General features: G+C 39.2%; 1 protein-coding gene across 1 annotated transcript in view; it reads left to right on the top strand.

The window, feature by feature from the left end:
• The window catches only part of sema3ab (sema domain, immunoglobulin domain (Ig), short basic domain, secreted, (semaphorin) 3Ab), a 36,244-nt gene extending 24,058 nt beyond the window's left edge, over positions 1-12,186 (top strand). The window contains exons 7-17 of the mRNA XM_066684597.1: positions 592-734; positions 1,720-1,834; positions 1,964-2,033; positions 2,130-2,274; positions 2,771-2,990; positions 3,169-3,260; positions 3,466-3,507; positions 4,968-5,125; positions 6,255-6,322; positions 7,779-7,924; positions 9,098-12,186. Coding sequence (XP_066540694.1) covers positions 592-734; positions 1,720-1,834; positions 1,964-2,033; positions 2,130-2,274; positions 2,771-2,990; positions 3,169-3,260; positions 3,466-3,507; positions 4,968-5,125; positions 6,255-6,322; positions 7,779-7,924; positions 9,098-9,568 — 1,670 coding nt within the window. The 3' untranslated portion in view covers positions 9,569-12,186. The remainder of the gene's footprint in view (positions 1-591; positions 735-1,719; positions 1,835-1,963; positions 2,034-2,129; positions 2,275-2,770; positions 2,991-3,168; positions 3,261-3,465; positions 3,508-4,967; positions 5,126-6,254; positions 6,323-7,778; positions 7,925-9,097) is intronic.
• Positions 12,187-25,917: the final 13,731 nt, after the last annotated feature.

Below are 25,917 nucleotides of genomic sequence, written 5' to 3'. Positions count from 1 at the left end.
GTCATACAAGTAGTTGAAGTAGTTGGGGTAGTACTTGTAATAAAGGAATTATTATTATTCATTCATTCCTTCATTTATTCAGTCATTGTAACTGCTTATCAAGTTCAGGGTTGAGTTAGGTCCAGAGCCTACCCTGAATCACTGGGTGCAATGCGGGACAATTATTATTATTATTATTATTATTATTATTATTATTATTATTATCAAATTGTGAATTTCTGAGTATATAATACATATTATTTATACTGCATGTTTTATTATAAATAAAGTCTACTTACCCATTTTTAACTGAATTTAATGCAGCATTTTAACTTTTTTTTATTTTAACCAGCATTTATTATCATTGTCACCTAGCTCTAATAGATTTGAATGACTTAATGTTGTTACACAGAGCAGCTTCCAGTTTAATCACATTACAGTATTAAGAGCCTTGACCTAGAAATCTTACTGGCGTAGCATGGATTGAGGGAATCAAACTGCAGTCGGCTGTGTGGAGGGTAGCACTATTAGCCCCGTTGGTACAGATGTAATACATTATGCAGTCTGTTTTTCGTACTAAAGTGAACATTGCCTTGTTGGGTTTGTGTGCAGACCCCAGGTTTATAAGCGTCCACCTCATTCCTGAGAGTGATAATCCAGAAGATGACAAGATTTACCTATTCTTCAGAGAGAATGCCATTGACGGAGAACAAACAGGCAAAGCCACACATGCCAGGATTGGACAGCTGTGTAAAGTATGATATCTTTTACAGAGTGCAAATTCACAAGCTTATAGCCAAATACTCCAAATCATATACATTCACACACTCCCACACAAATGTGCATGCATACACATTATATTTCTCACATTTGGAAGTGTGGTAGCTCACAGACTCACATTTCTTTGGCATTGTGTGTGTTTTTCTACCATCCCAATCTCAACCGCCCACCGTGAAGCTGAAAAGATGACTGAAATGTCACCAAAGTCATCAGCAGGCACACAACAAAGGCTCCTCTGTAGATCTAAAGTGTGACTTTGGCAGTCACTCTTTGCTAAAGTGGAACCCTATAGCTGTAAGCAGGGAGAAAGGTGTTCTCAATTACGTGGCACTTGGCATTCTGGTATGACAGGAATCCACTCTTCAGCGGTGCACACAATTGTCTCATTATGCTAAGTGTACGTTTAGCTTTATGCGGTTCGCTTTTCAGCTCTGCCAATTAACAGACATAAACGCGGGGGTGCGTGAGAGTGTCTGAACTGCTAGAATGTTTCACATCGCAGCTGCCAGTTTTTCTTATAACGCATACAAATACAATCATAACTTGCTTCAATCATCCATACTTCTAATATAAACAGTAGATAGGTGTGGTGGGCCTTACTGCTTAAAAAGGATCATGCTGGAGCACATCTTTATCTCCATCAGTTAATCTGCTGATGGATACTACACCTTTACATTCCATTCACCAAGCACATCTCAATCAGCACTTCTTTAGATTTTATTGTACTGATATTAGTGGAAAGTGCTGGGTACGCATGATGCTGTGTTTCCAGATCACATACCTGATATCATGTCCATATATCAACAGCATTATAGCACTGTGTAGAGGATATGTTCTAGTATATAATCTGATATGACATAAACTTTTAACGAACTAACCCCCAACCCCACTCCCACCCCCCCCCAGTTCATTTCTAGGAAATAAGCAGTATGAATCTAAATAAGAGCTTTGTGTTAACAGAATGATTTTGGAGGACACAGGAGTTTGGTGAATAAGTGGACCACCTTTCTGAAAGCGCGCCTTATCTGCTCAGTGCCTGGCTTAAATGGCATTGACACACATTTTGATGAACTACGTAAGTTGTGTGTGTGTGTGTGTGTGTGTGTGTGTGTGTGTGTGTTTGTGTGAGAAAGACAGAGAATCTTGTTAGTAGACAAATAAGTGTAATCTGAAGTTCAATTGTCTGTAATTTGATTTATTACAGAGGACATCTTCCTTATGAGCTCAAAGGATCCTAAGAACCCAGTTATTTATGGACTATTCACAACATCTAGGTGTGAAGAATTTACTTTATTTGTACCAGATTAGTGATGGTTTTGAGTAATAAATTATCAAAATATGCTGAAATCTTTATTTCCTTTGATTCACAGTAACATCTTTAAAGGCTCAGCAGTGTGTATGTACAGTATGGCTGACATAAGGAGGGTGTTTCTGGGCCCCTATGCTCACCGAGACGGACCAAACTACCAGTGGGTTCCCTTCCTAGGCAGAGTGCCTTACCCAAGGCCTGGCACGGTAAAGTTCAGCAACATGGTGGCTTTTGTCATTGTTGATGTTATTTCCTGCTTGCTTTGGATTGGAATTAAATATTCCAGTTGAGTAGTTTGGCATTTTATCATCGAAATTCTGCATCAATGGTAGCCCATTTGTTGTGCCCTTGGGTAAATGAAAATGTTCAGATGCCATTATTGTTTGTCCCGTCTATGTTTTATAGCTGAATTATGAGGCTGTAGTAGGGACCATGCATTTGTCTCATAGCGGAAAAAATGCTTTGGATGAAACATTTTTCATATGAGAATATAACCAATTACAAAAACAGATTTCAGAGGTCTGTTCAGTTCAGCGTATCTTATACCAAACTGCATACATATTTTTTGTATGCACATATACAACACAAAAGAGCAGAATAAGGTGTGCAGACAAACTGTTAAGACATTTCATATTGTGGAATAGTAATAATGTATGCCATGTTTTAAACAACTCTACTCTCCTGACTTTTTGTACAAAATAGTGTCCAAGCAAAACCTTTGGCGGTTTTGAATCCACAAAAGATCTACCTGATGATGTCATCACCTTTGCACGAAGTCACCCAGCCATGTACAACCCAGTCCTTCCCATCAACAACCGTCCCATCATTATCAAGACTGACGTGGATTACCAGTTTACTCAGATAGTGGTAGACAGAGTGGAGGCGGAGGATGGCCAGTATGATGTCATGTTCATTGGCACAGGTTAGTGTGACTGGGGATTTATTCTAAAATCATAAATATGTCTTGATATTGTTAGTAATTGCATTCTTTTCCTCTTATTCCTCCTAATACTTGGTGTTCTATTTCTAATTCTATTTCTCAACTTTTGGTATTTCATTCTGTTGTACTTTGATTAAGGAGTTATTAATTATTCTTTTAGATGTTGGTACAGTTCTTAAGGTGGTATCAGTTCCCAGAGGTACTTGGCACGACTTGGAAGAAGTCTTACTGGAAGAGATGACTGTGTTCAGGGTACGATTAATTTTTGGAAATCCATGTGTATTGTGTTAAATGATAATACATTAAGTTAGTTATTTAGTGCAGTACATCATTTATGTCTGCAGCATTGGAAGAATTTAATAACATGCTCATAAAACAGGTTTGAACATTTGATTTCTCTGAACAAATTCTGTAAACAAATTCTCAGTTCTCATTTAATTTCTTTTTCTTCTTCTAGGAGCCTACGGCTATAACAGCTATGGAGCTGTCAACGAAACAGGTAACCACCACTTCATATCTGACATAACTCAAAACTTCAAGCAGATAATCACATAATCTCACAAATTCAGCAGTGAAGGGCTGGTCCTAGCATGAACTGTGCTAGACAGAATGGGTCCAATGGGAGACTGGCCGTGGCCTGGACATCAAGCAGTTACACCACTTTCTGTTGACAGAAGTGATGTAGCGCTGCTAGATTTATCATGTACCACAAAACCCAACATAGCCCTATATACATAGAGCCTCAGGCTCTATCTCTTTCTCTCCCACTCTCTCTCACACACTCACTCAAACACACGCAGGTTTTTCTGCATTATATTCACCAGAGGCTCCTGTCACACTTATTCATGTAACATAGGACATAAGGTTCAACCATTAGTGGTTTCTGTGTGTCTTTCTCTTTCTCTGTTTAATATATACACACACCTTTCCAGCTGGTTTCAAGCTTGAGGTGTGCAATGTGTGTGTGTGTGTGTGTGTTTGCGTACATAGCTGCAATTCCTCCACTGAGCAGTGTGAATAATCAAGCCGACACTGAAAGGTTATCTGAGTGAATCTATAATTAAACACTTGAACAGAGACTTGTCTGCCTGAAAATTCTGCTCACCAGGTCCCTTAGACATTCACTGAAATTACACTCATCAGCTATAGATATCAAATGAAGAGACACCAAACCAACCAAACTCATTCATTCATTCATTATCTGTAACCACTTATCCAGTTCAGGTTCGCGGTGGGTCCAGAGCCTACCTGGAATCATTGGGCGCCTGGAGGGGGCACCAGTCCTTCAGAAGGCAACACAGACACACACACACATACGAACACTTTTGAGTCGCCAATCCACCGACAAACGTGTGTTTTTTGGACTGTGGGAGGAAACCGGAGCACCCGGAGGAAACCCACACGGACACGGGGAGAACACACCAAACTCCTCACAGACAGTTACCTGGAGCGGGAATCGAACCCACAACCTCCCGGCCCCTGGAGCTGTGTGACTGCGACACTACCTGCTGCGCCACCGTGCCGCCCATTTATAATTTATGCTACTCTAAAGTGCACCCATTGCATACATGAGTGTTGAGTTGCACAAAAACAGTATGTGTAATCTTAATAGAAAAGCAGTAACAAAAGAAATGGAACTATGGAGCTACACATGAACCCCATGCAGTCCCCAGGCTCTAGAGCAGTGGAACTGCCTTCTCTGGAGTGATAATCAGTACTTTAAGATTAATTGGAATTGTGTTTGTAACCCAGAGCTGATTATCCAATATCAGGACCTGATCTTAGCAATGCTTTTTGGTCTGAATGCAATCAAATCCTTATTGCAATGTTCCAATCTAATGTAAAGCCTATTCAGAAGAGTAGGGGGTATTTCTGTTCATCCTCTATGACTATAAAGATAAAGTTCCTACTAATATCTTTGACTTTGGCAAATATGTCATATTATCTATCTCTCCACAGCAACAGCTCTACCTGGGCTCTGCCATTGGGGTTTCCCAGATGCCCCTACATCGCTGTGACGTTTATGGCAAGGCTTGTGCTGAGTGCTGTTTGGCACGAGATCCTTATTGTGCCTGGGACGGCTCCCAGTGTTCCCGATACTTCCCCACCGCCAAGAGGTAAACAAGCCCCTAACAGCTTGCTTAACCCAGCCTGAACCTGAGAGCACACTCCAACACACTTCCAAACTCTACAGGGGGCAATTACAACGAGAATGTAACCAAGGATCAAACAGGATTTTAGGCCATGTGTCAAGTGTTTCACAATACTTAATAAGCTGGAATGTTACATAAAGTGTGTGCTGCACAAGCCGTGTTTGGAATCTATTCATAAATCTGCTGTCTAAAAGGCTTTAAGGATGATTCATTAAAATGTTGGTTTATGTAACAGTTTCTGACGCGAACATATGAAGAAACATTCCTCACAGATAGAGGAGCATATCAGTAAAACATCTTGTCCAAAATGTAGTTTTTAGTTTGATAAATTAACAGTAAATAAGGAAGGATCATTGTGTCTTTCTGTGATTATATTGCTGCCCAGAATTCAGTGGCCACATATGCATGGCCTCAAATATGTGCCTCAGGGAAGCGCTAAATGCTGTATATTTTATTAACCCAGTATTTATTTACTAATTTATTAGCCAGGGAATGTGTTCAATAATAAAGTGTATCAGCATATAGCTGAAAAGTTAAAAATAAACATAAAATTAGAACACATCATAAAACATATAAGACATAAAATACACTTCTAGCTGAATTTATAAAGAAACCATACATGAAATACATGAAATAAACAGTGCATACTACTATAGATTCTCATTTACTTCTTTTGCTGTACCGTGAATGTTAATGGTGGATAAACCATATTTGCCTTAGAATGGAAAAGACATGTTGGTTACATTATTGAAATGAAATAACCTCATATTCATCCATAAAGATTCAGTACATATGTTGCCTGGCACCAATATTTTTCATACAGACAAAAGGCCTGGCTATACCATGTAGACTAAATAGCCCAGAGCTTAAGCAGGTACCATTTCATAGACACATGCTCCCATACTAGAATTTAATTTCTGAGAGTGTAATTTATCACATGTGCTAAGCATAAGAGATCCTCTGAATGACAGCTGGGTTTCAAAATGTGACATACAGGTTGGGTTTTCAAACACTGTATGTAGCAAATGTTAAAAGCATGTGCAACACACTTGTCTGTAATTCCTACCCATAATCCATATGCTTGTTGGTGTAGGAGGACTCGACGCCAGGACATCAGGAATGGAGACCCTATGACCCAGTGCTCTGACCTGCAGCACCAGGGTAGGCACTAAATTTTTAGCATGCGAATCCCAGTGGTGAACTGTGAACATTAGTGCATACTACATCTGGCACCCCTACAGTATGTTTCATACTATGGACACGGATACACAGTAATTGTTTTTGACAGTTAAACAGTGTTGGATGAAGCCATTGTGTTTTTAATTTATTTAAAATTTGTAATATACATCGTGTTTTATACCATGTATGTAGTTTAGAGCATTTTCAAAGTTTGTTAGCAACTCACTGAAACCTGTATAGATTACTGTTCATATCCACACTCTACAACATCCATTTTATCACATAATTGTCACTATTAATTATAATTTGTGATATGATTGATTGGTTCATCTAAATTCCAGTGCCTGGAGACCTAAACAATGGAAGTGCTCACTTTGTCGTATCTACCTAGATAAAGTTGTCTCAAAACTTTAATAATTTTGTATCTAAACAAAACAAATGCAAAACATTTTTTTAAGTCTAGTTTGAAGGCCTAGGAGGACCTGAATTTTCCCACTAGCTTACCCTCAATTAATGTTATATAGCTAACCCACACAGCACTGATCACAGAGCACATAATACGTCACTTCTTCATCCACCTCCCTTAGATTTTTTGTAAGACCTCAAATTTTCATTAGGAGCAATGTGTAGGTTTGAAGAGATTTTTAATTAACTTTGCATCCTCCTCCACAACTGTTAGGTTGAGCCCAAAATAAAATGTAAAAATGCAGTTAAAGACATGTCTTTAACTTCAGGGGGACAATTTCACAGCTGCTTTAGGTGCATGAGACGCAAAGCATGCACACAGACACACACACACATACTCACATGACCACCAAGGGACCACACAGATTTCCATGTCAGAGAGCATTGTGGTCTCCACACACATTGTTACAGTGGTTTAGCAGGCCCTGTGAGCTGCACACTGATATTGCACAGCCCTGAGAAACAAGAAATAGATCCAGAAAAAGGACACACAAAAAAAGGATGAGGGATGGATGGATTTTAAATGATAACAATATGGAAAAACCTGTATATCAATTCTCAGTGGAATACCATGCAACTGGACCTATAGCCACAGCTCTATCAGAGTCTGAAACTCGGTAATGAGAAGGATATTGAGACATGCACCCGTGTGTTTGCGTGTGGCTGGGAATGCATGCATTTGTGTGTGTGTGTGTAAGTGTGTGTCGATATTCATGGTTTGAATTACTGGCTCATATCCTCTCTCCTGGACATTCTGTCTATGTGAGGGCCTCTTGCAGACATGTGAGAATGTGATTGAAATGAGCATGGACACATTCATATGGAGCACACATCCAAGCACATACAAAGGCCATTTACATGGCCAAACCACACGCTCTCCCCTTTACATGCCCTTTTCCCAGAGGGAATGTGCTGTCTTAAAAGTAAATTCTCTCTCTCTCTCTCTCTTTCACACACACACACACACACACAGATGAAGAGAATGGGGAGAACACAATGCTGGATAAGACAGTGTATGGTGTGGAGAACAGCAGTTCTTTCCTGGAGTGCAGCCCCAAGTCTCAACGTGCCCTCATCTTCTGGCAGTTCCAGAGACATGGAGAGGACAGCAAGCAAGAGGTGGGACCTATGTGTGTTTGAGTGTGTGTGCACTGCCTGGTGAAACTTGAGAGATACCTAACAAATACACAAGTCTTTTTCAGCATCTTTCGCTCAGCATCTTTTCACCCAAATATAAAAAAATAAATAAATAAAATATATGAATAAACAATACAAATACAACTAGCATATGTTGCTTGGCTATTTCTGTGCAGTAACAAGGGATGCATAACCATGCTGGAGCAAGCTGAACAGCTGTACCAGCACCAGGTCAGCATAAACCAGCAAATCCTCGTTGGACAGTGGAATTTATGTTGGTCTAAGCTGTTTTTCAAAACCGGGAGAACACTACCAGCAATAAAAACACTTGTGCCAGTATAACAGTTAGGCAGCTAGCTAGTATAAATGTAATTGTCAATCAACCATTCTATCTCTACGGTTGTACCTCATTTCTCATTGATATTATTATTATTACCTTTTATTTAACCAGGTAAACAATCTCACCGAGATATAATATCTGGGCTACAGGAGAGTCCTTACCAAGACAGGTGGCAATACATAAAATGGTTAGAACAACCAACACTCTCCATTTCATTAAAAAAACAAACAAAAACCAAAAAAAAAAACATACTGTTTTACCCACTTCCACTATTTGAATAATGCTTTTATAACTATTTAATTATACACATTTCTGTAGTTTTAAAACTTTCTGTACCAACTACCTGTACAGTCGGACGGTGCAGCAAAACTAAAAGCTTGTTTTCGTAGCTTAGTTCGCACACTGGGAATCTTCAAAACATGAACTTTGAGAGCACAGATAAATATATAAACTAAAATATACCACTGAACCAACCTACATTTAGTCAATGAGGGCAAAGCTGTTGTGCTTTATGAGTCAAGTTAAAGGAAATTATAAAGTAAGTTAGCCACCATAGGTTACCTTAGTCAAAATCAGGTAGCCCATTTATTCCTAACACAAACCTAAAACCACAGCATGGCTTCACTCAAAAGTTGGTAACAACCATCCCCTACTGGTGGAAAAAGTTTTGATTTCTGTTTTTGCACCTTTTGAAAATCACCAAGCTCCCTCCCTCTAAGATCTTTCTTTCTTCTCCTAAAAGATTTTGTTCCAACATTGACAGTTCAAATAACCAAAAAGCTGATGGCTGTACATTTTCATCCGTATGTGTTTAGATAAAGGCAGATGAGCGAGTGCTGGGCACTGAGCAGGGTCTGCTGATCCGGGCGCTTCTACAGAAGGACTCAGGTGTGTACTACTGCCATGCTGTGGAGCATGGCTTCATCCAAACACTGCTGCGGCTGACTCTGCAGGTCCTCCCTGCTGACCAACTAGACGAGCTGCTGAACCGCGAGCCACCGGACACTGGCCGGACACCCCACGCCAAGCTATGGTACCAGGACTTCCTGTCCCTCATTGACCCACCCAGCCCCAACAGTGTGGATCAGCTGTGTGAGCAGGTGTGGAAGAGAGAGAGGAAACAGAGAAGGCAGAAAGCCCACCTGCTGCAGGCCAGCCAATCACACAGTGCCCATCTATTGCACACTGGCCAGTCACAAGCCAGCAAGTGGAAGCTAATGCAGGAGAGCAAGAAGGGGCGCAACCGCAGGACACATGAGACACAGCGGGCACCGCGCAGTGTGTGAGCCACTGACAACATGTCAAACACACACACACACACACACACACACATACGCACACACACACACACAAACACACACACAGAAATATCCAAGAAAAAAGAAAAAAAACACTGCGCAGGCTGTGACGCTCAGACAGGAAACATGGATGTAATATTCCACCCCTCCTGCAGAGCGTGTGTGTGGTGTGTGTGGAGGAATGTTTACCTTTCTCTGCACTACAACACACTCACACTCGTCCAGGCTGGAACTCTGAGAGCAGCTTCTGGAAAACTTTCCCTCACACACAGACTGGAGAATGACATCCAGTAATAATATTCTGTAAATATGATGCAGGATAAAAGGCTGCTGTCTTCAAGCAAAGACCTTGTTTCTTTTGGTGAAGAACATAGACCAATAAAAGAAAAAAAACGAAGACCACTGTTTTAAACTTCCTAAAGATTAAGCACAATCCAGTGCACGTATACTGCATACGAAAACTCTCCAGTTAACTGTATAGGGTGTGTTTTAACCTGAGATATGTATGTGTGCATCTTATCTAAACCGAAAAGACAAACCCATTCACTGAAAATCCAGCACGTCTCTGGGCTCCTTTTTCTTCTCTCACCCAGTTTCTGTCTCCTTATTGTTTTATTTTTAACTGTCCTAATTGTGTACATTTTCCCATGCATTAATGGATAATGTGTGTTCCTCCTCTGAATAAGCTCTTTCAGCACAAATACATGTTTCAGATTTATTTTAGATTAATATTTAATTTTATCCTTTTATGTCAGAGTTATATTGAAAATCCTGCTAAATATAGAGTTATTTTATTAATGGGTGTCCTTCATTTTCTCACTCAAGCTGCTGCATTTTTGTGGGGTAATAAACATTTTTTGTACTCGTTTCCCCTTAAAACTTCCATATGTAAGCTCCTTGTTGACTTTGCTTAAAGGGCCCATATCATGGAAAACAGATTTCCTTTCATTTTAAAATAAAAGCAATTGAAGTAGTATTTTTAAAGTTTCAAAACAGACATCTTACTTTCTGCTCAAAACATACCATTTGTGGTATTATGTTGCCCGTTTTGAATAAACGAATATATAATATAAAGAACAAAAAACACATCATATTTACATATCACTTTAGTCCTTTCCATTTATTCTTAAGCTTTAAAGAGTGATTCAGCTCTGTCTGTTTTGTAAATGAAGCTCAATATAGGGCAGCCAATCAAAGCAGACTTTAATCCTAAGGGAAGAAGTAAGAAAATGTTCATGTGTATATGAATTGTGATTATTTTTGGTTCAGGAAACCACACAAATTGTATAAGTGGACCTCATGGGCAAAAAAAAAAGCAATAAAGTTGTAAGGTATGGGCCCTTTAATCGCTTTATGTGGAACTCTGTATAAAAGTGTTCACCATACCACCTTTTGGAGCGCTCCTTTCCTGCAGAGTTTATTTCCAAATCACATCCACCATAGATCTGTTGTATCTGTGAATACTGCATCTGATCCATTCAGTCTGGAGTGCAGGATGCTCATTATCTGAAGCAGGTGTGGCAGACTGTGGTTAGAAATAGACTCTGAAAAGTAGGAAAATAGATCTCGGGTTTGGTGACAACTGGCACAAATGGTGTTTTTATTTCACTGCTCTCAGTCAAATATTCTAAAAGCTTATTTGTGATAAGGAATCAAGCTGTTACTGGAACTCAAGTCCTTTTCGAACAGTAAAAGCAGGCCTCATTAGATCTTTTATGTCTTTTCTCATGCTGTAAAATTTGTCTGATGTACAGCTGAATTCTGCTATCTGTGTATTATTTTTGAAGAAGTGGACATATTGCCTGAAGTGTAATGGAGTCTTTCAAACTGTAAACAGCAAAAGATCCTCTGTTCCCTGTTATTCCCAGGGAGTTCTTGATGTGGGTCAGAGAAACAGAAAACAAACGTAGGGACATTATATAAGAGAGAGCTACAATTGTCCCAGCAGTGCTCCGAGAGCTGAAAACAGGACAGCTTTAGGCTTCTGTTTGGAAAAGGGAGAAATTGGTGGGCACAGACATGGCACAGTCCTTTCACAGTCCTGCTTTGTAGTCTTCACTGCTTTTAGTCTAATAATATTTTTCCTGACACACCATCACACAAGCACGCAAGCACACCAGAATGTAGCTGTGAACTTAGTGTAAAATATTTGGGGGAAAAAAAGGTCCAAGATTTCTGCTGATGTGTAGAAACTGCATGTGAATGCTCTTTTATCACACCACATGTTTCTCTAGCATTTGCAGTAGCTAGCTAGTCATGTTGTAAGTGCCACATCTGGACTGTAGGCTCCAGACAGTCAACAGTTACTCTGAGGTATACATACTCCTACTGCTAGATATGTGACAAATACAGTGTTCGCTAAGAGCTGTACTGCTGCCTATGGTACTCTCTCTGACTGTAGCTCAGTCTAATAATGTACAGACTACAATAACCTGGAATTTCACCAGTGGGACTATGCATTTCTCATCTTATTGCAGTACAAACATAAAAATGCAACTCAAAACAGTATATGGCCACATGACCTTCGGATGGAAAAGAACACTTGCACAACATTTGGGTCAAACTGGATCAAAAAGAGGGAGAAAGAACAGTGAACAAAAAGATGCTGCTGTAAATTATTTGTTTTAGCATGTATTCTGCAAATCTAATAAATGTCTCTTGTAAGAAGATATTCCGCCATGGAGGGCTGGTGTGTTCTTGTTTCTGATTGAGTTGACAAGCACAGCTCTGACTGATCAAACCTGACCTGAACACAAAGCAGACTATCTCCTGTACAAGACTGATTTTCCACTCGTGTAAAGAAAATCTCTTGCATATAACTTCACAAGCTGAAGAAATTTCTCAATGTACAGCAGGAAATGACCTAAGCCTAAGTCTAAAAGCCTTACAGAAGGTGTCATTAAAAACTCCTGAAAACATGTATGGAGGTAGACAGAGTAAGGAGTGGGGTTGGTTTGCGTTGTGTATCTTTTGACACATTATTTATAGTCATATCAGATTATTGATTATGACCATCTTGTTTATACACTCAGTGTTCATTCTCTCAGTTCCTCTGTCCATACAGAAGCACTTTGTAGTCCAGTAATTAGACGGTAGTCCTTTTGTTGTCTGTATACTTTTTTGCCCCCTCTCACCCTGGTATTCAGTGGTCAGGAGCCCTACAGGACCATCACAGAGCAGAGAACTTGATCAATATGGTTGTATTAGTGTGTATGAGTGGTTCAGAAAAAGCAGCCTTTGAGTTTTTAAAAACATTGTGTCCACTCACAGTCCAAACACACCCAACGTTGTATACTTTGTAGATGTGAAGTCAGAGACAGTTGCTCATCTGTTGCTACACAGTTTGTGCTGGTCGTTCTAGCCCTTCATGATTGGTCACTGCTGTTCACTGAATATTTATTGTTGGTGGACTATTCTCTGTAAAAACTCTGCCAGCACTGCTGTGTCTTATCCACTCTTACCAGCATAACACACAGCAGCAGCACATTGTCATTGCAGTGCTGAGAATGATCCACCTGCAAACCATCCCTGCTATCTGATGGTCCTGCGAGAGTCCTTACCTAAATAGTCTGTTGTGTTTAACGTAAGTAATGTAACTTGACGAACACGTCATTAGAGGGTAATTGTTGTTAGCGACATGTTTTCTCAACAGTGGTACGCATTCGGTGTTAAAAACAAACTAACAAATTGTTTAGACCAGACAACATTTCTTCATGTCCCTGTATTTTGAGCACCTATTTGTTTTGTAGATAAGCTATTGCCTGTGTCTGAAACAGTAGGCAGCAAAATGCCAACTTGTCTAACAAGTCAGTTTCTTAGAAGGCAGCATTTTGAAATTTGTATACATTAAGGATACTATAAAGCCAGCAATGTGCAAACACGTTGCCATGACACTTCGGTCTCACCAGGAATTATCTACAACATTGAAAATATTGGAGCAAAAGCAAGCAATTTAGCATTCATTTCAGACAGACCTCTTCTTCTTACCTCAGAACCCAGCATTCAGGTCTTTTCAGAAACAGCCTCGACCAGGTAAATTTGCGTTTTGAAAAATATATGTAAAATGTTTGAATGTATATTTATATTTATTGCTTGTATGTGGCAGCTGTATACAAATTAGTATTTTCTCTTGACTTTCTGTTAATTTGAGGATTCATTAAGATGTGTAAGTAAAGCCAGCCGATAGCCCAGCTTCAAAATATCACATTTCTGTCTGTCTTTATCACAAACTGAAGTCTGCAGAAGTAGTTAGGAACCGCGTAGATAAAAATAACACAAGTCCGCCATCTTGTGGTGGAATAAGCAATTTTTTGTAAAATTTTAAGTTAACTGGCTGCCCTCTTTTGGTGGTTATAAACATTTACTTTCCTGAGAATTTATACAGCAACCGCTGGTGATTAAACAGAATTTTAGACAAAATGCCACATTTTAGCACTTTTTCATTCACAGTCCAATTTTTTTCCCTTCATTAGGTTATTTTGTTATCATTTATAAATAAGATTAGTAAATAATTTTAATCCAGCACAGTGTCAACATTTTTAGCATAATCATTTTATATCAGGGTTAGGGTTAGGGTTTATTTATTATTATATCTCTCATAGTTGTTGGTAATATTTGTATTAGTCTATTTTCCAGAATAAAAGTCTCTGTGAATTTAAAATCTGTTTGAGGAGATTATAAATGAGTTATATCCTGTACAGGACAGTGATCTGAGTGGTCCGATGGTGGACCTGCAGTGGTCTACAGTCAGTGGTGTGCCAGAATTTTTATGCCAGTGGACCGATACATGCTCGCGGTCTGGTTTGTGCCTGGTCACACATTTGACTCTCAAATATTTGGCATATTACTTTAATCCAAAACAGAGTGTAATGAAGTGTCTGACATACTGGTTCCTGTGCTGGCTGCAGAAAGGATTTACACCACAGTTCCCTCAGTTACTCAGAATTTAAGATTTAACAAACCTAAAGTGAGGAATTTAGTTTTCAGAGGTGAGCAAGCATGTCATAATCTTTTTAATTATTTGTATTTTATGTAAATGCTGCTGTTTTGTTGTGACAGTTGTACATGTTTTTAATTGAGACTAATAAAACATATTCAATCTGTTTCCATTCTGCCACTAGGGTACTGTAGACTGTTACTAAGAAGTTGTTAACTATTAAACCCACAATTTTTTTTATATGTTAGCTAAAGTATAAAGTGATATAGGCTCAGATTGCAGTCTGTTGTTGCCATAGCAGATTGTAACATTCAAGATATTCTCCTCTAGGCCAGAGGTCATGATGATTACCTCACTGGCTAAATGCTTTGTATACATAGATATGCTCCATAAATTGCCTACCTCTGAGATTGTGTATCAATAGTGTTGTGTTAAATGAACCTTGGAGACCACTGACATGACTGCATTTTGGGCATTTGAAATTATAACCTCTGGGAATAGTACAAGTCAAATGAGCCATAGGTGTGTTACATTTATGGACTCACAAGGTGTGTTCCATGTTTGTAACAAGTGTTGTGTATGTGTCTCAGACTACATAATACACAATGCATAATAATATAATAAGTTAAATTTATATAGCGCCATTTCCAAACCCAAGGACGCTTAGCATTATATGCAATCCTTTCATTTATAGTGGCAAAAATATTTGATAATTGTTGTAATAATATCTAATAATACAGTTCAGTTTTGGGTTAGATTTAATTTATCAGATTATACGTGTAAATTATGGTCGTTTCTCAATATGTGTTCTTGCTTGGCGTCATCTTCCACTGCCAAAGTTACATTCCAATACTTATGATTTTGCTAGAGATTAGTTTGACTGCCTGTGTTTGACCCCTGCCTGTACTGACTTTAATTATATGGTTAGACAAATTAAAACAATTCTGTGTTTGTATCCTGCTTAATTCCTCCATCATTTCATGATTGATACAGCATTTAAGAGTGAAATTATCTTTTTAGGGCTGCAGCAAAATGATTTCCAAAGATTTTGACTCTCTTTGAATGTTTAAAAAATATTTCTGGCAAAACATTTCATATATGTCTCTACAAAGCATTGTTAAGAGTTCTGTTTGGCCTAGAGTCTGGACCTCTGTCTTAGACTTGTATTGACATAGCTTTATCAGAGCGTAGACGCTCATGTCTGTGATAGAAAGGACCTCACTTATCACAATTCAGATGCACCACACTGTAATGGAAAATTCAGCCAGCTGCGTTCTTTTTCTCCATATACCCACACATGGCACTGCAGGCCATCAGTGCAGCGCCAACCTGCACATCCAGCATGGAAACACTGACATACGTCATTCAGAACACTGAAGACAACAACAAAAAAAAAAACACTGAACAACGGTGAATTTCTTCATCTCAATCTTCATCAAGTCTGTTCTTGACTGTAGACCACTATGCCTTTGCATATCTATGTATCATGATAATTCCATTCTGTATGTCTGGAACCAATGTGAGGATCAGGTCACAGAATGATAAGTACTGCATGGGTTGTCCTTTATAAAACCAGTGAAAATATTTGCTAGCATTATGCTGTGTTTATTGCACGTACTACCAGTTTGGACAAACTTTAAAGTAGACGATGTTTAGCAGTACTACTTACATGCGCTGTAAATTTATGTTACAGTGCTGTCATTCCTGTCAAATAAATTGAATTAATGAAGGAAGCAAAGTAAAAAAAGTAAAGGAAGATTTTTATATAAGAGTTTTTGATGGCATATGTATTTAAGACCTCACACTTAAAAACAAACGAATAAACTCCAGTTACTACTAACATCTGTGAATAATTTATCATTTTTTATAGGAACGTATCATCTGCATGGTATGTTAGTTTCCATTGTGATCTGTACATTGCAGGTTTTATTTGGCTTTCCCTTAGCTGTCAATCTGAGTACTTCACACAACCCAATGCAGCAACTTTCAGGTTCCCACATATCAGTGGAAATATGCCAGAAAAAAGCCAAGACCAAAAAATATGCCAGAAAAAAGCTAGTGAAATGTCAGCCATAATAATTTTGCATGCTTAGCCTATTTAAAGCAGCTTATGTTCAAATCCTTGGACTGTCACCCCTAGGTTTGGTTGTGATCTTGAGCTTTATTTGTCTGTCTTAGGAAAGAAAATTGCATTTCAGGAAAAAACGTGAGAGGCCAAAGATTATCTACCATGAGACCTCTAAGTGCTCTGGTTTCCTTCCACAGTCCAAAAACACAAGTTAGTAGGTAGATTGGGCAAACAAAATGTCCATAGGTGTGAATGTGTGACTTGTCCAGGGTGTGTTCTTGCACTCAGTGGTTCTTGGTAGGTTACTGACCCACCGCAACCCCAAACTGGATAAGCAGACAATGAATGAATGACAGAATGGTGTTTGTTTGAGTTGGCATCCCAGATATCAGCGATGTGTCTGCATTCTTGTGAGAGCCTAGTGACACTCTGATTCAGGTCAACAGTTACTAAAGAGTGTGAATAGTGCTATAGAGGCATGTGCTGAACATCTGCTGAGACATACACATTGATGAAGGATGATTTACTCTGAGTGCTGTATGCAGGTTCAGAGATCAGGCTCTCTTGTACTAGCATTTGCATTTGGAGAAGCTCATTGTAGCAGAGAGACAGACGCTAATCACAGCAACACTCCAGAGCAGGGTTCACTGATACACAGCAGACCTAGTGTGTGTGTATGTGTGTGTGTGTGTGTGTGTGTGTGTGTGTTTGCACATGTATGACGTTGATGTGAGTGACTGGTTTTGTGTCACGGGTGAGAGAGTGGTTACATACCTGAAAGAACTGTGACAATCTACACATTCTTGCTAAAATACCATTTGAAATCCCATTCATTTCATTCACTGGAGGGCCAGAAGGGACAGGGGTGATGGGAGACGGTGTAGTTTTTTAATTAGGGTCCAGTTGATAGAAAAAAGAACCCAAAACCTGTGAACTTGCATATGTGATTGTAAGTTCCCTGTTTTGGGAAAATTAAACCGAAGAAACTTACAAATCTTTAAAGTGCTATACCATATTTCCTTATAGTTCAGTCACTTAAGATTCGTAGCTCCCCACCAATGTCGAGAGCAAATCTACGCCATTGGGTATTGGTAAAAACCAAACAAGCATAAAAAATCTTTTTCTTTTTTATTTATTTCTCCATTTTGTTTCCAACAATGTTAAACCAAACCAATACAACATTTTAGGCCAGAAGCTAACCTCAAATATGTTTCAGCCCATGTCTGTCTTTTTATTCATAACCACTTCATGTAATCGCTTTCTGTGAGGGAGGCTTTTGAGGCAATAAAAGCTTTAGAAGTATGGTTCTTATCACCCAGATTCTCACTGTAAGTTTTTCTAGAGTGGTGTGTTTCCCATCAGCTTTTTCTGAATGGTTTTGTTTATTACATAACTGTTTTAAATAAACCATTTAAATATCAGTATTAAAGACACTACTTTACATTATATTCTGAGTAGACCTTCTGTTAAATACCTGGACTTACTGGAATTGGCATCCTGCCTGTTACGACCAGTTTGCAGTGATATGTTCTAATTTGTGTAAGCTCCTCATTGAGTGCACACTCTCAGATAAATTATGACTCTTCTGATCTCTGGGATGATGCCCTGGGTATGTCTTTACTACCTCTATACTGTATTTGTACTCCCAGGCTTTTCATTATACTTTACATTTACATATACTTTGTTAGCACCTGTAAAGAACAAAAATGTATATGAACATCACTCTTTTTTCAGAGAGTGCACACTATTGAATGATTACAGATTCTGAAGTTCGAGTGTTCGTTTCATGCACACTCCCTCTGTACCAGCAAATGAATGAAGCTTTGTGAATATAGCGTACACTATTGTATACCTGCTGGTGGCTATGGAGACTATAACAGTATCGCTAAGTGGTGCAGTTTTATGGTCCAGTGTCCTGACTTTTTATTGGCTGCCCTCCTGATGCCACTGATGTGGTGCTGGGGGTACAGAATATGGTCAAGAGCATTTCTGGAAACAGCCCATGTGCTGACAGTGATTGGCTTTGAAGTTAAGCTGCAGTGTAACCGTACCCCTGCGGATCTGAGCTGCTGTGTCATTTTTTGAGCGGCAGGCTTTAGTAGAATGTGTGTGTGTGTGTGTTTGTGTGTGTGTGTCTGTTGGCAGACTGAGCTAAAACGCTAAATCCTGAGCACAATGTCACGCCAGCCGACTGTGTGTATTTACACAGTGTCCGTTCCCTTCCTCTTCAATAAGCCGGACCACATTGCACTTTGCACACTGCCCACAGGCCCCACTTCCTGACCAATGCTTTTAAATGACTGAGCTAACTTACAATCAAGTCACAGTTTTTCCTCCAGCTAGTGTTTGACCTACTGCAGCATGTATGGTGACATGCAATGGCCTGTGATCTACTTCCAGAAGGACTATAGCTACCATAGAGGCGTGTGTATGAGTGCATATAGACAAGCAAGCACGCTGGCAGGCCGATGTTAGCTTTGGCATTAGGAGTTATTAAGTATTTATTTATGCAGTGAGTCAGTTTGATGACCACCTCCACCCCTACCTCTCAACTTTGGAGACAGGAGCCCCTCTAGTGTTTGTTTAGCATTACACACACACCGCACTGTGTCACATGAGGCTTTGCCAAATTTCAAATCTCTCTCTCTCTCTCTCTCTCTCTCTCTCTCTCTCTCTCTCTCTCTCTCTCTCTCTCTCTCTCTCTCTCTCTCGCTCTCTCTCTCTCTCTCTCTCTCTCTCTCTGTTGGCAGAGGGTTGCCCTTAGAGAGGCTGTGTGAAGTGTTTGGACAGCATATATGGGTATAGTTAGGTTGTGTGACAGAAGAGAATAACTTCTAATGATTTCCAGACACTCTGAACAGTAAATCCCTCTTTAGGCCCTGTTCAGAGGCCTGCATCAACAAGGATGGAGGGATCATTTCTCCACAATGAGGTGAAGCAGAGGAGTGATGGCACATTTCGGCACACAGCCTGAAGTCCGGATATGTGGCTGTAATGGTTAAGGATTTCTCCTTGTTGGCTTTGGCACCTGCTGTTGAAACCACTGCTACCAGAAATTTGGCCACTCTGATAGAGAAAGTTCAACACTGAATTACCATTTAATGAAATTTAAGGTTTCCATTTCATTTGGTTGATCCCTTTTAAATGATATAGAGTTGCTCAAATCAGTTTCGAATTATGTTGTGGTATAGAGCTTCATGGTGAGGTTTAGGATGAAAATCAAGCTTATGGGTTTGGATTAGGTGTTGGGGTGAAGTGATCCCTTAAATTTAAATAGGTGCCTCTCATAATAGCCAATATATATATATATATATGACTAAAATATTGGCAATGTTTATTCTTATGTAAACAAACACTCCAGTAAACAAAATGGGCAATATTGAGATTAGCAGAATTTATTGAGGAGATTTCCTCACCGTTTGCTAGTCTTCATGCTCAAAACAGGTCTAATTTGTTTACGATTTGTTTACTAATTTGTGTCTCCAGTGTCTGTAAATGAGTAAATAAACAAACTGTGTCTGCCTGGTATTCTAGGCTTTCTCTCTCTCTCTCTCTCTCTCTCTCTCTCTCTCTCTCTCTCTCTCTCTGCTCATTCCAGGGGCATCTGTTTTTTAGACAGCGGAGAGAACTCCAGACATTGAAAAGCACAAACCTAAATAAGGATATTGCTCTATTTCTGCTCCATAGGTGGGTAATATTGTCCTGTTTTTGCTGTTACGGATCATGAAAGGTGGAAAAGTTTCCAAATTTACATTGACAGCTAACTGCATTTCCAATAGTGCTATAAAACTTGAGTTGAAAATCAGGAATTTTTCCCCATCAAACACACCTTTCCTCCTCAAAAGGGGTGGAGCTTCTAAATATAAACAACCAAAGATAACTTGGTTTCCCCACAAATGTAGTAATTCCCTTTAAATATTACTGCATTAACTTTCATACCCCTGAATTATTTTAAAGAACTGTCACCCGGGACACAAAGTGTTCATACCGAGTAGGCTACAGACACACAACGACCCTGGTCAGGATAAAGCTGATACAGAAGAATGAATGAATTAATGATTATTTTATAAAAATGTACTGATTAATTAATTAGTTATCACTGCTATTAAGTTGCCTGAAGAGGTAATTCATCTCTTAGATTCCAAATGCACTGCACATTAGTGTTCTTCTCACTTTAAACCTCATAATATCAACTAGCTGAAGTGTTCATAGATAACAGAAGTGTTCATAGATAAAAATTAAAATGCATTGTGCATGCATCTTTCAGAAAACTGCTTCTCTAGATTGAGAGTAAAGATTATGGCCAACTTGCCTTTGGGTTAAAACAATATAGGACGACTAAACATAAGCATCGGTCTGATACAGAGAACATTATGCAACAAAAGAAAGAAGCGGTGTTCGCCTACAAAAGACAAACATTTGTTTGGACTCAAGGTCATTGAAACATAACAGAGGAGAACTCTTATCTGATCTTTGACCCTTGGCTAATCCTTATGTCATCACACTAACTCCTGACCTCTGAAACACCAGTGGTGCAGTTTGAGGGCAGATGGTGCCACAGAGCAGCGGCCAGCAGAGATTTACCTTTCACTCCCTCTGTTTGTTCAGGCATTTGTGTGGGCATGGGCAGTATTAAATGTTTACACCCAAAGTACTCCACAACCACAGCAGCAGCCATGACAACATACTTGAATGCAAGGTCTTTTCTGTCAGAATACACCGCCCTCCTATGCCTTGAGAAGTCTTTTTATTATTGCTGTACCAGGCAGTGGAAAGTGCCAGAGGTTATCTCCTCCATTCTCTTTGTGAATGGAGAGAAGCCTCCCATAAATAAGAGCAGAGGTCAGGCCTGCTGTCTTTTACACAGGTCATGCACCAGTGAAGTCCCTGAGTAAGCTCTTTTACTGTACAGCAACTAAATTATAGTGATACTATTATGAGATTATGCTATTATATTAATTTTCGCTTTTTCTGTTATGAAATAGTTTTAAGTATTTTAGGTATTTAAGATGTAAAAAAAATACGGATATAAGCTAAACAGTCTTGGAATGGTGTTTAAAAAAAAATCACTGTGTGCCTGGGTTTGTTGTTGTATTTTACCTGCTTGGACTCAACTAATGCACTTGTGCACTGGTCAGGATTCTGGATGAGTGAACTCAGGTGGCTAGGTAGGTAAAACACAGTAAAGCACAGAAGGGGGCTTTGGTAAAATTGATACTGCACATTTAAGTCATTTATCAAATGATCACTGGCAAAACAGTATGCTTGTTACTTGCTGTGTAGCTGTGTAGTGAGATATTTCCCCTTGTTTTCTTATAAAATGTTATAATATATATATATATAGTGGAACCTCGGTTAGCGAACGCCTAGGTTAGTGAACAAATTGGGTTATGACCAAATATTTTAATAAAAATTTGTACTATTGTACATCTCAAACCAAGCATCATTCGCGCTCGAGACACAGTTACGTTCGGTTCGTTATCGTTCTGCTTCCTTCTGTGTTACTTCATTTGTGATTTCAAGTGCTTTATTTAGCCCTCAATCATGGCTCCAAAGAAAGTTGTTCACATGGAGGGAGATTCCCCTTCCAAGCAGTAATTCCGCCCTTCCTCCCCACACCCACATCCACTCACGGCATCACATTGCAGTCAAAAATGTCAATTTTCTTATGTTTAAATGCTTTCTTTAATGTTAGCATGTTTATTTAACTCTTTATGAACTGTATTATAACTGTTATAATATTAATCATTTTACATTATTACACATTTTCTCCCTATTAGATTCTTAGCCCTGCAAAACATCACATTCTACCATGCCGAGAGAGCACTGGCCTCACTGTATGCCATTAATCTTCTTCTTCTTTGAAGCTGTGCACTTTTATAATCTGAGATAAGCCAAACCTCTACAATATACAGCATGGGCTCTTTATCTCAAGAGTGTAGTAAAACATTTCCCACTTGCATGCACTTCTGTGTTTAAGGAGATAAAGTGTAATGTAAAGACCAGACCTGGCAATAATTATTCTGAAAGCAAAGGAGAAGCTCACATGGGTAATATGGAGGAAGATACAGAGAATGTCATTTTTATTGATTATTGGCCTTACTTGGTGTATTGCTTACATTGTCTCATCATACATTGTCTGTAACCGCTTATCCAATTCAGAGTTGCGGTGGGTGTGGAGCCTACCCGGAATCATCGGGTGCAAGGAGTCCTTCACCTGGAGGGGTGCGAGTCCTTCACAGGGTGACGCACACACACACACGCATATTCATTCACACACTCACACCTATGGACACTTTTGAGTCGCCAATCCACCTACCAACGTGTGTTTTTGGACTGTAGGAGGAAACCCATGTGGACAAGGGGAGAATACACCAAACTCCTCACACTCAGTCACCCAGAGTGGGACTTGATCCCACAACCTCCAGGTCCCTGCAGCTGTGTAACTGTGACACTACCTCCTGCACCACTGTGCTGCCCTGCTTATATTGTGTTAACAGTATGTTTTTCGGTGGAATTATACAGCTCGAGTTAAGAATTTGTCCCATGATCCCTGAAATCAATAGGGAACAGAAAATCTGCATTGCATCTCTCTGTTAACCACAGTGTTGGATGGGCCTCAGATAGCTTCTGGGACATATGGGGAAGACTGTGTCTGCTGAAGTCATTGGAACTTCATAGGCCTTGTGTTCTAAATATTAAAACTCTTGCTGCTTTATGTATGAATGTTTGTAATTATCCTGAGGTCATGATTTTTTTTAAAGACTACTCACAAATAACACAAACCCAAATTCACCAAACCTCAATAACAAAGAAGAAAAGCTGTTTTTTGTCACTGTTTAAATTGACCTTGTTTTCCATCACTGTCTATAAGAATTTAGTAATGCCAGAGGCCTGGTCTCTTTGACATTCAAAGCAGGTTATCGTCATATTAATGGTCTCGGGTTACCCTTATGAGTTGCCTGGCAGATCAAATGGTTGTGAATATCTTTGGTCTGCAAACGTGCTCATGCTGTTCTGCAGCTGAGGGTGGTCTCCTAGGGCTATTGGATATTGGATGAGGTCGAGCCACTGCTATTTCTGTTCCCTCCAGTCTAACCAGTACAAAGACATTTTCAACTGAATTCAGACTATAGCTTTGGTGAAATTATACAGTTAGCTCATTGCTGCTCTTTGAGGTCAAGTTACATTGGTTTCCTTAATGCAGTAATAATATAATGGTTCTGCAAAGGCACACACAAGTCCGCAACTACATTTTCCTTTAAGGAGCATTGTTCACACAGGAGCATTAGGAATATATCATTTTATTATTATTACTTGCATATTATGCATTTTTGTGATTTTGTCTTAATCCTTGTATTGTCCTACTTTTGGGACCCTCTGGTATCCCTCAGGTCAAACAGACCCGAGACATATTTTGGAATTATTATATTATATTCTGATATAAATTTTTACTTCATAATCCATTAACATATATTTTCTTTATTTCAATTTTAGGCAATAGAGGTAACATATATATTCAGTGATTGAAATTAGTATCTACTAGAACACAATTACAATGGACGTGAGTCGATTTTTGTCATAAGGTTATTATTGATGTTAAAAATCCACTATACACAAGGCTTGCGTGTCATAAATCATGTATATCTTGGGAAAAAAAGAATTGAGACAATGTTTTCATTTGCATTTATTATTTTGAATATAAAAGTAAATTTAGGTGCTGTTTACTCATTGTGTATTTGCCTGTTGTTTTTGTTTTTTGGACTGAGTTCTGCACCCATTCTCACAGATCAGTTTTCCTTTTCGCATGTTTGGCTTTCGCTGGAAATTTTCTTCGGCCATCGGCCCAAAGAGCACTTATACCTCTTCAAAACACCTTTAGGGGTAAAATTACAAGGTGCCCTTGTGAGTCAGATAAAAATAAATGTGAAAGCTGCTGTAACTTTAGAGATTTCACAAGTGGCGTGTTTGTGCTGGATTTGAATGAGCTCTGCATTTTGTGGTGATTGACATGTGTCTCTGAATAAGCAGGTCTCTGCACGGTTTACATGTCAAGATTAAATACTTACTTGGCTCAGTTGCAACTGTAAGCGAGCAGTGACTGAGAAGTACATGGTTCCAGGGACCAAGACTAGATTTGGCCAGTGGAAGGCACAGCTTCTCTGTGCTTAGATTACAATAATGTAACATTTTATATATATATATATATATATGTGTGTGTGTGTGTGTGTGTGTGTGTGTGTGTGTGTGCACGCATGCATGTCTGTGTGTGTATGTATGTGTGGGCATGTTTCTGTGTGTCTCTGTGTATGAGGTTCAAACTGACCCAAATACCATAACGAAAACCTCATTCTCACTCAGCATTTAAGCACCTTCTGGTGCATACAGAACCAGTGATGCACTCTGGCCCACAGTGGGCAGAGAATGAGGCAAGTTGGGCTGGCCAACCCAAGATGAGTGGGTAATCCTACTGGCCCTTCCCATACTGGCTAGAGCTGAAGGCATGCAGGCAGAAGGCTCACCCAAAGTGGAAGTACAGGTGATCTCAGCACCACCCACACTGGGGGGAAAAGGCAGATTGGCTCACATTCAAATGTAATAAGATACAGTTTCCTATGAAATGACTAGGGTTCTCAAAGATGGTGAAGAAAAAAAACAGATATTTAAAAACCTGGCACAATCTCTTGGGATGAAAAATTGGTGTAATTTTTAGCATTGTTGAATCTTCATGTCAAGTCTGATGCATATTTAAGTTGCAAAAGGACATAGAAATAAAAATGACATAAAAACAGCATGGGGTATTTTGTGGCCTCAAGAGATGGCTGAAGCTGTTCAACTGGCAATTCTGACATTATTTTTGTATGTCATTTAGTGAAGTATGACAGGTATGGTCCACCATAATATTTCATTCACCTCTGGATTTTAAGTCAGCATGCTGTTTATTTTATAAAGTCTCCAGTCTGCCACAAGTAAGACAAAATTAAAAACAAAAACTATTCTTCCACAAAATTGGTGCACTTTTCATGGACGGCAACAATGACAACAGAGCTCTGAACAGTCAATCAAGCTGGCTCTGAGTAAACATGTTTCACTGCACTGCAGTCCATAATTGTGAGCATTCATACTCACAATGTACATTTTAAAAAATAATCATGGGTATTTAAAAAGTAATCAGACTGGAGAGGCTCTTACCTGTGTGCTGTGTTTAGCGAAGTGTGAGACTTGCTACCTTTAGAGTCCAGGAGATATACACTCAGAGCAATGCATTTTCCTTTAAAAATCTTGATCCCACATACATTTCTAAAAAGCCATACATTGAATAGATTGTCTTTA

The sequence above is a fragment of the Hoplias malabaricus genome, chromosome 11, assembly GCF_029633855.1.
Source record: "Hoplias malabaricus isolate fHopMal1 chromosome 11, fHopMal1.hap1, whole genome shotgun sequence".
Taxonomy (NCBI): domain Eukaryota; kingdom Metazoa; phylum Chordata; class Actinopteri; order Characiformes; family Erythrinidae; genus Hoplias; species Hoplias malabaricus.
Note: the sequence above shows the minus strand (reverse complement) of the source record. Positions and strands in the feature narration are given on the sequence as shown.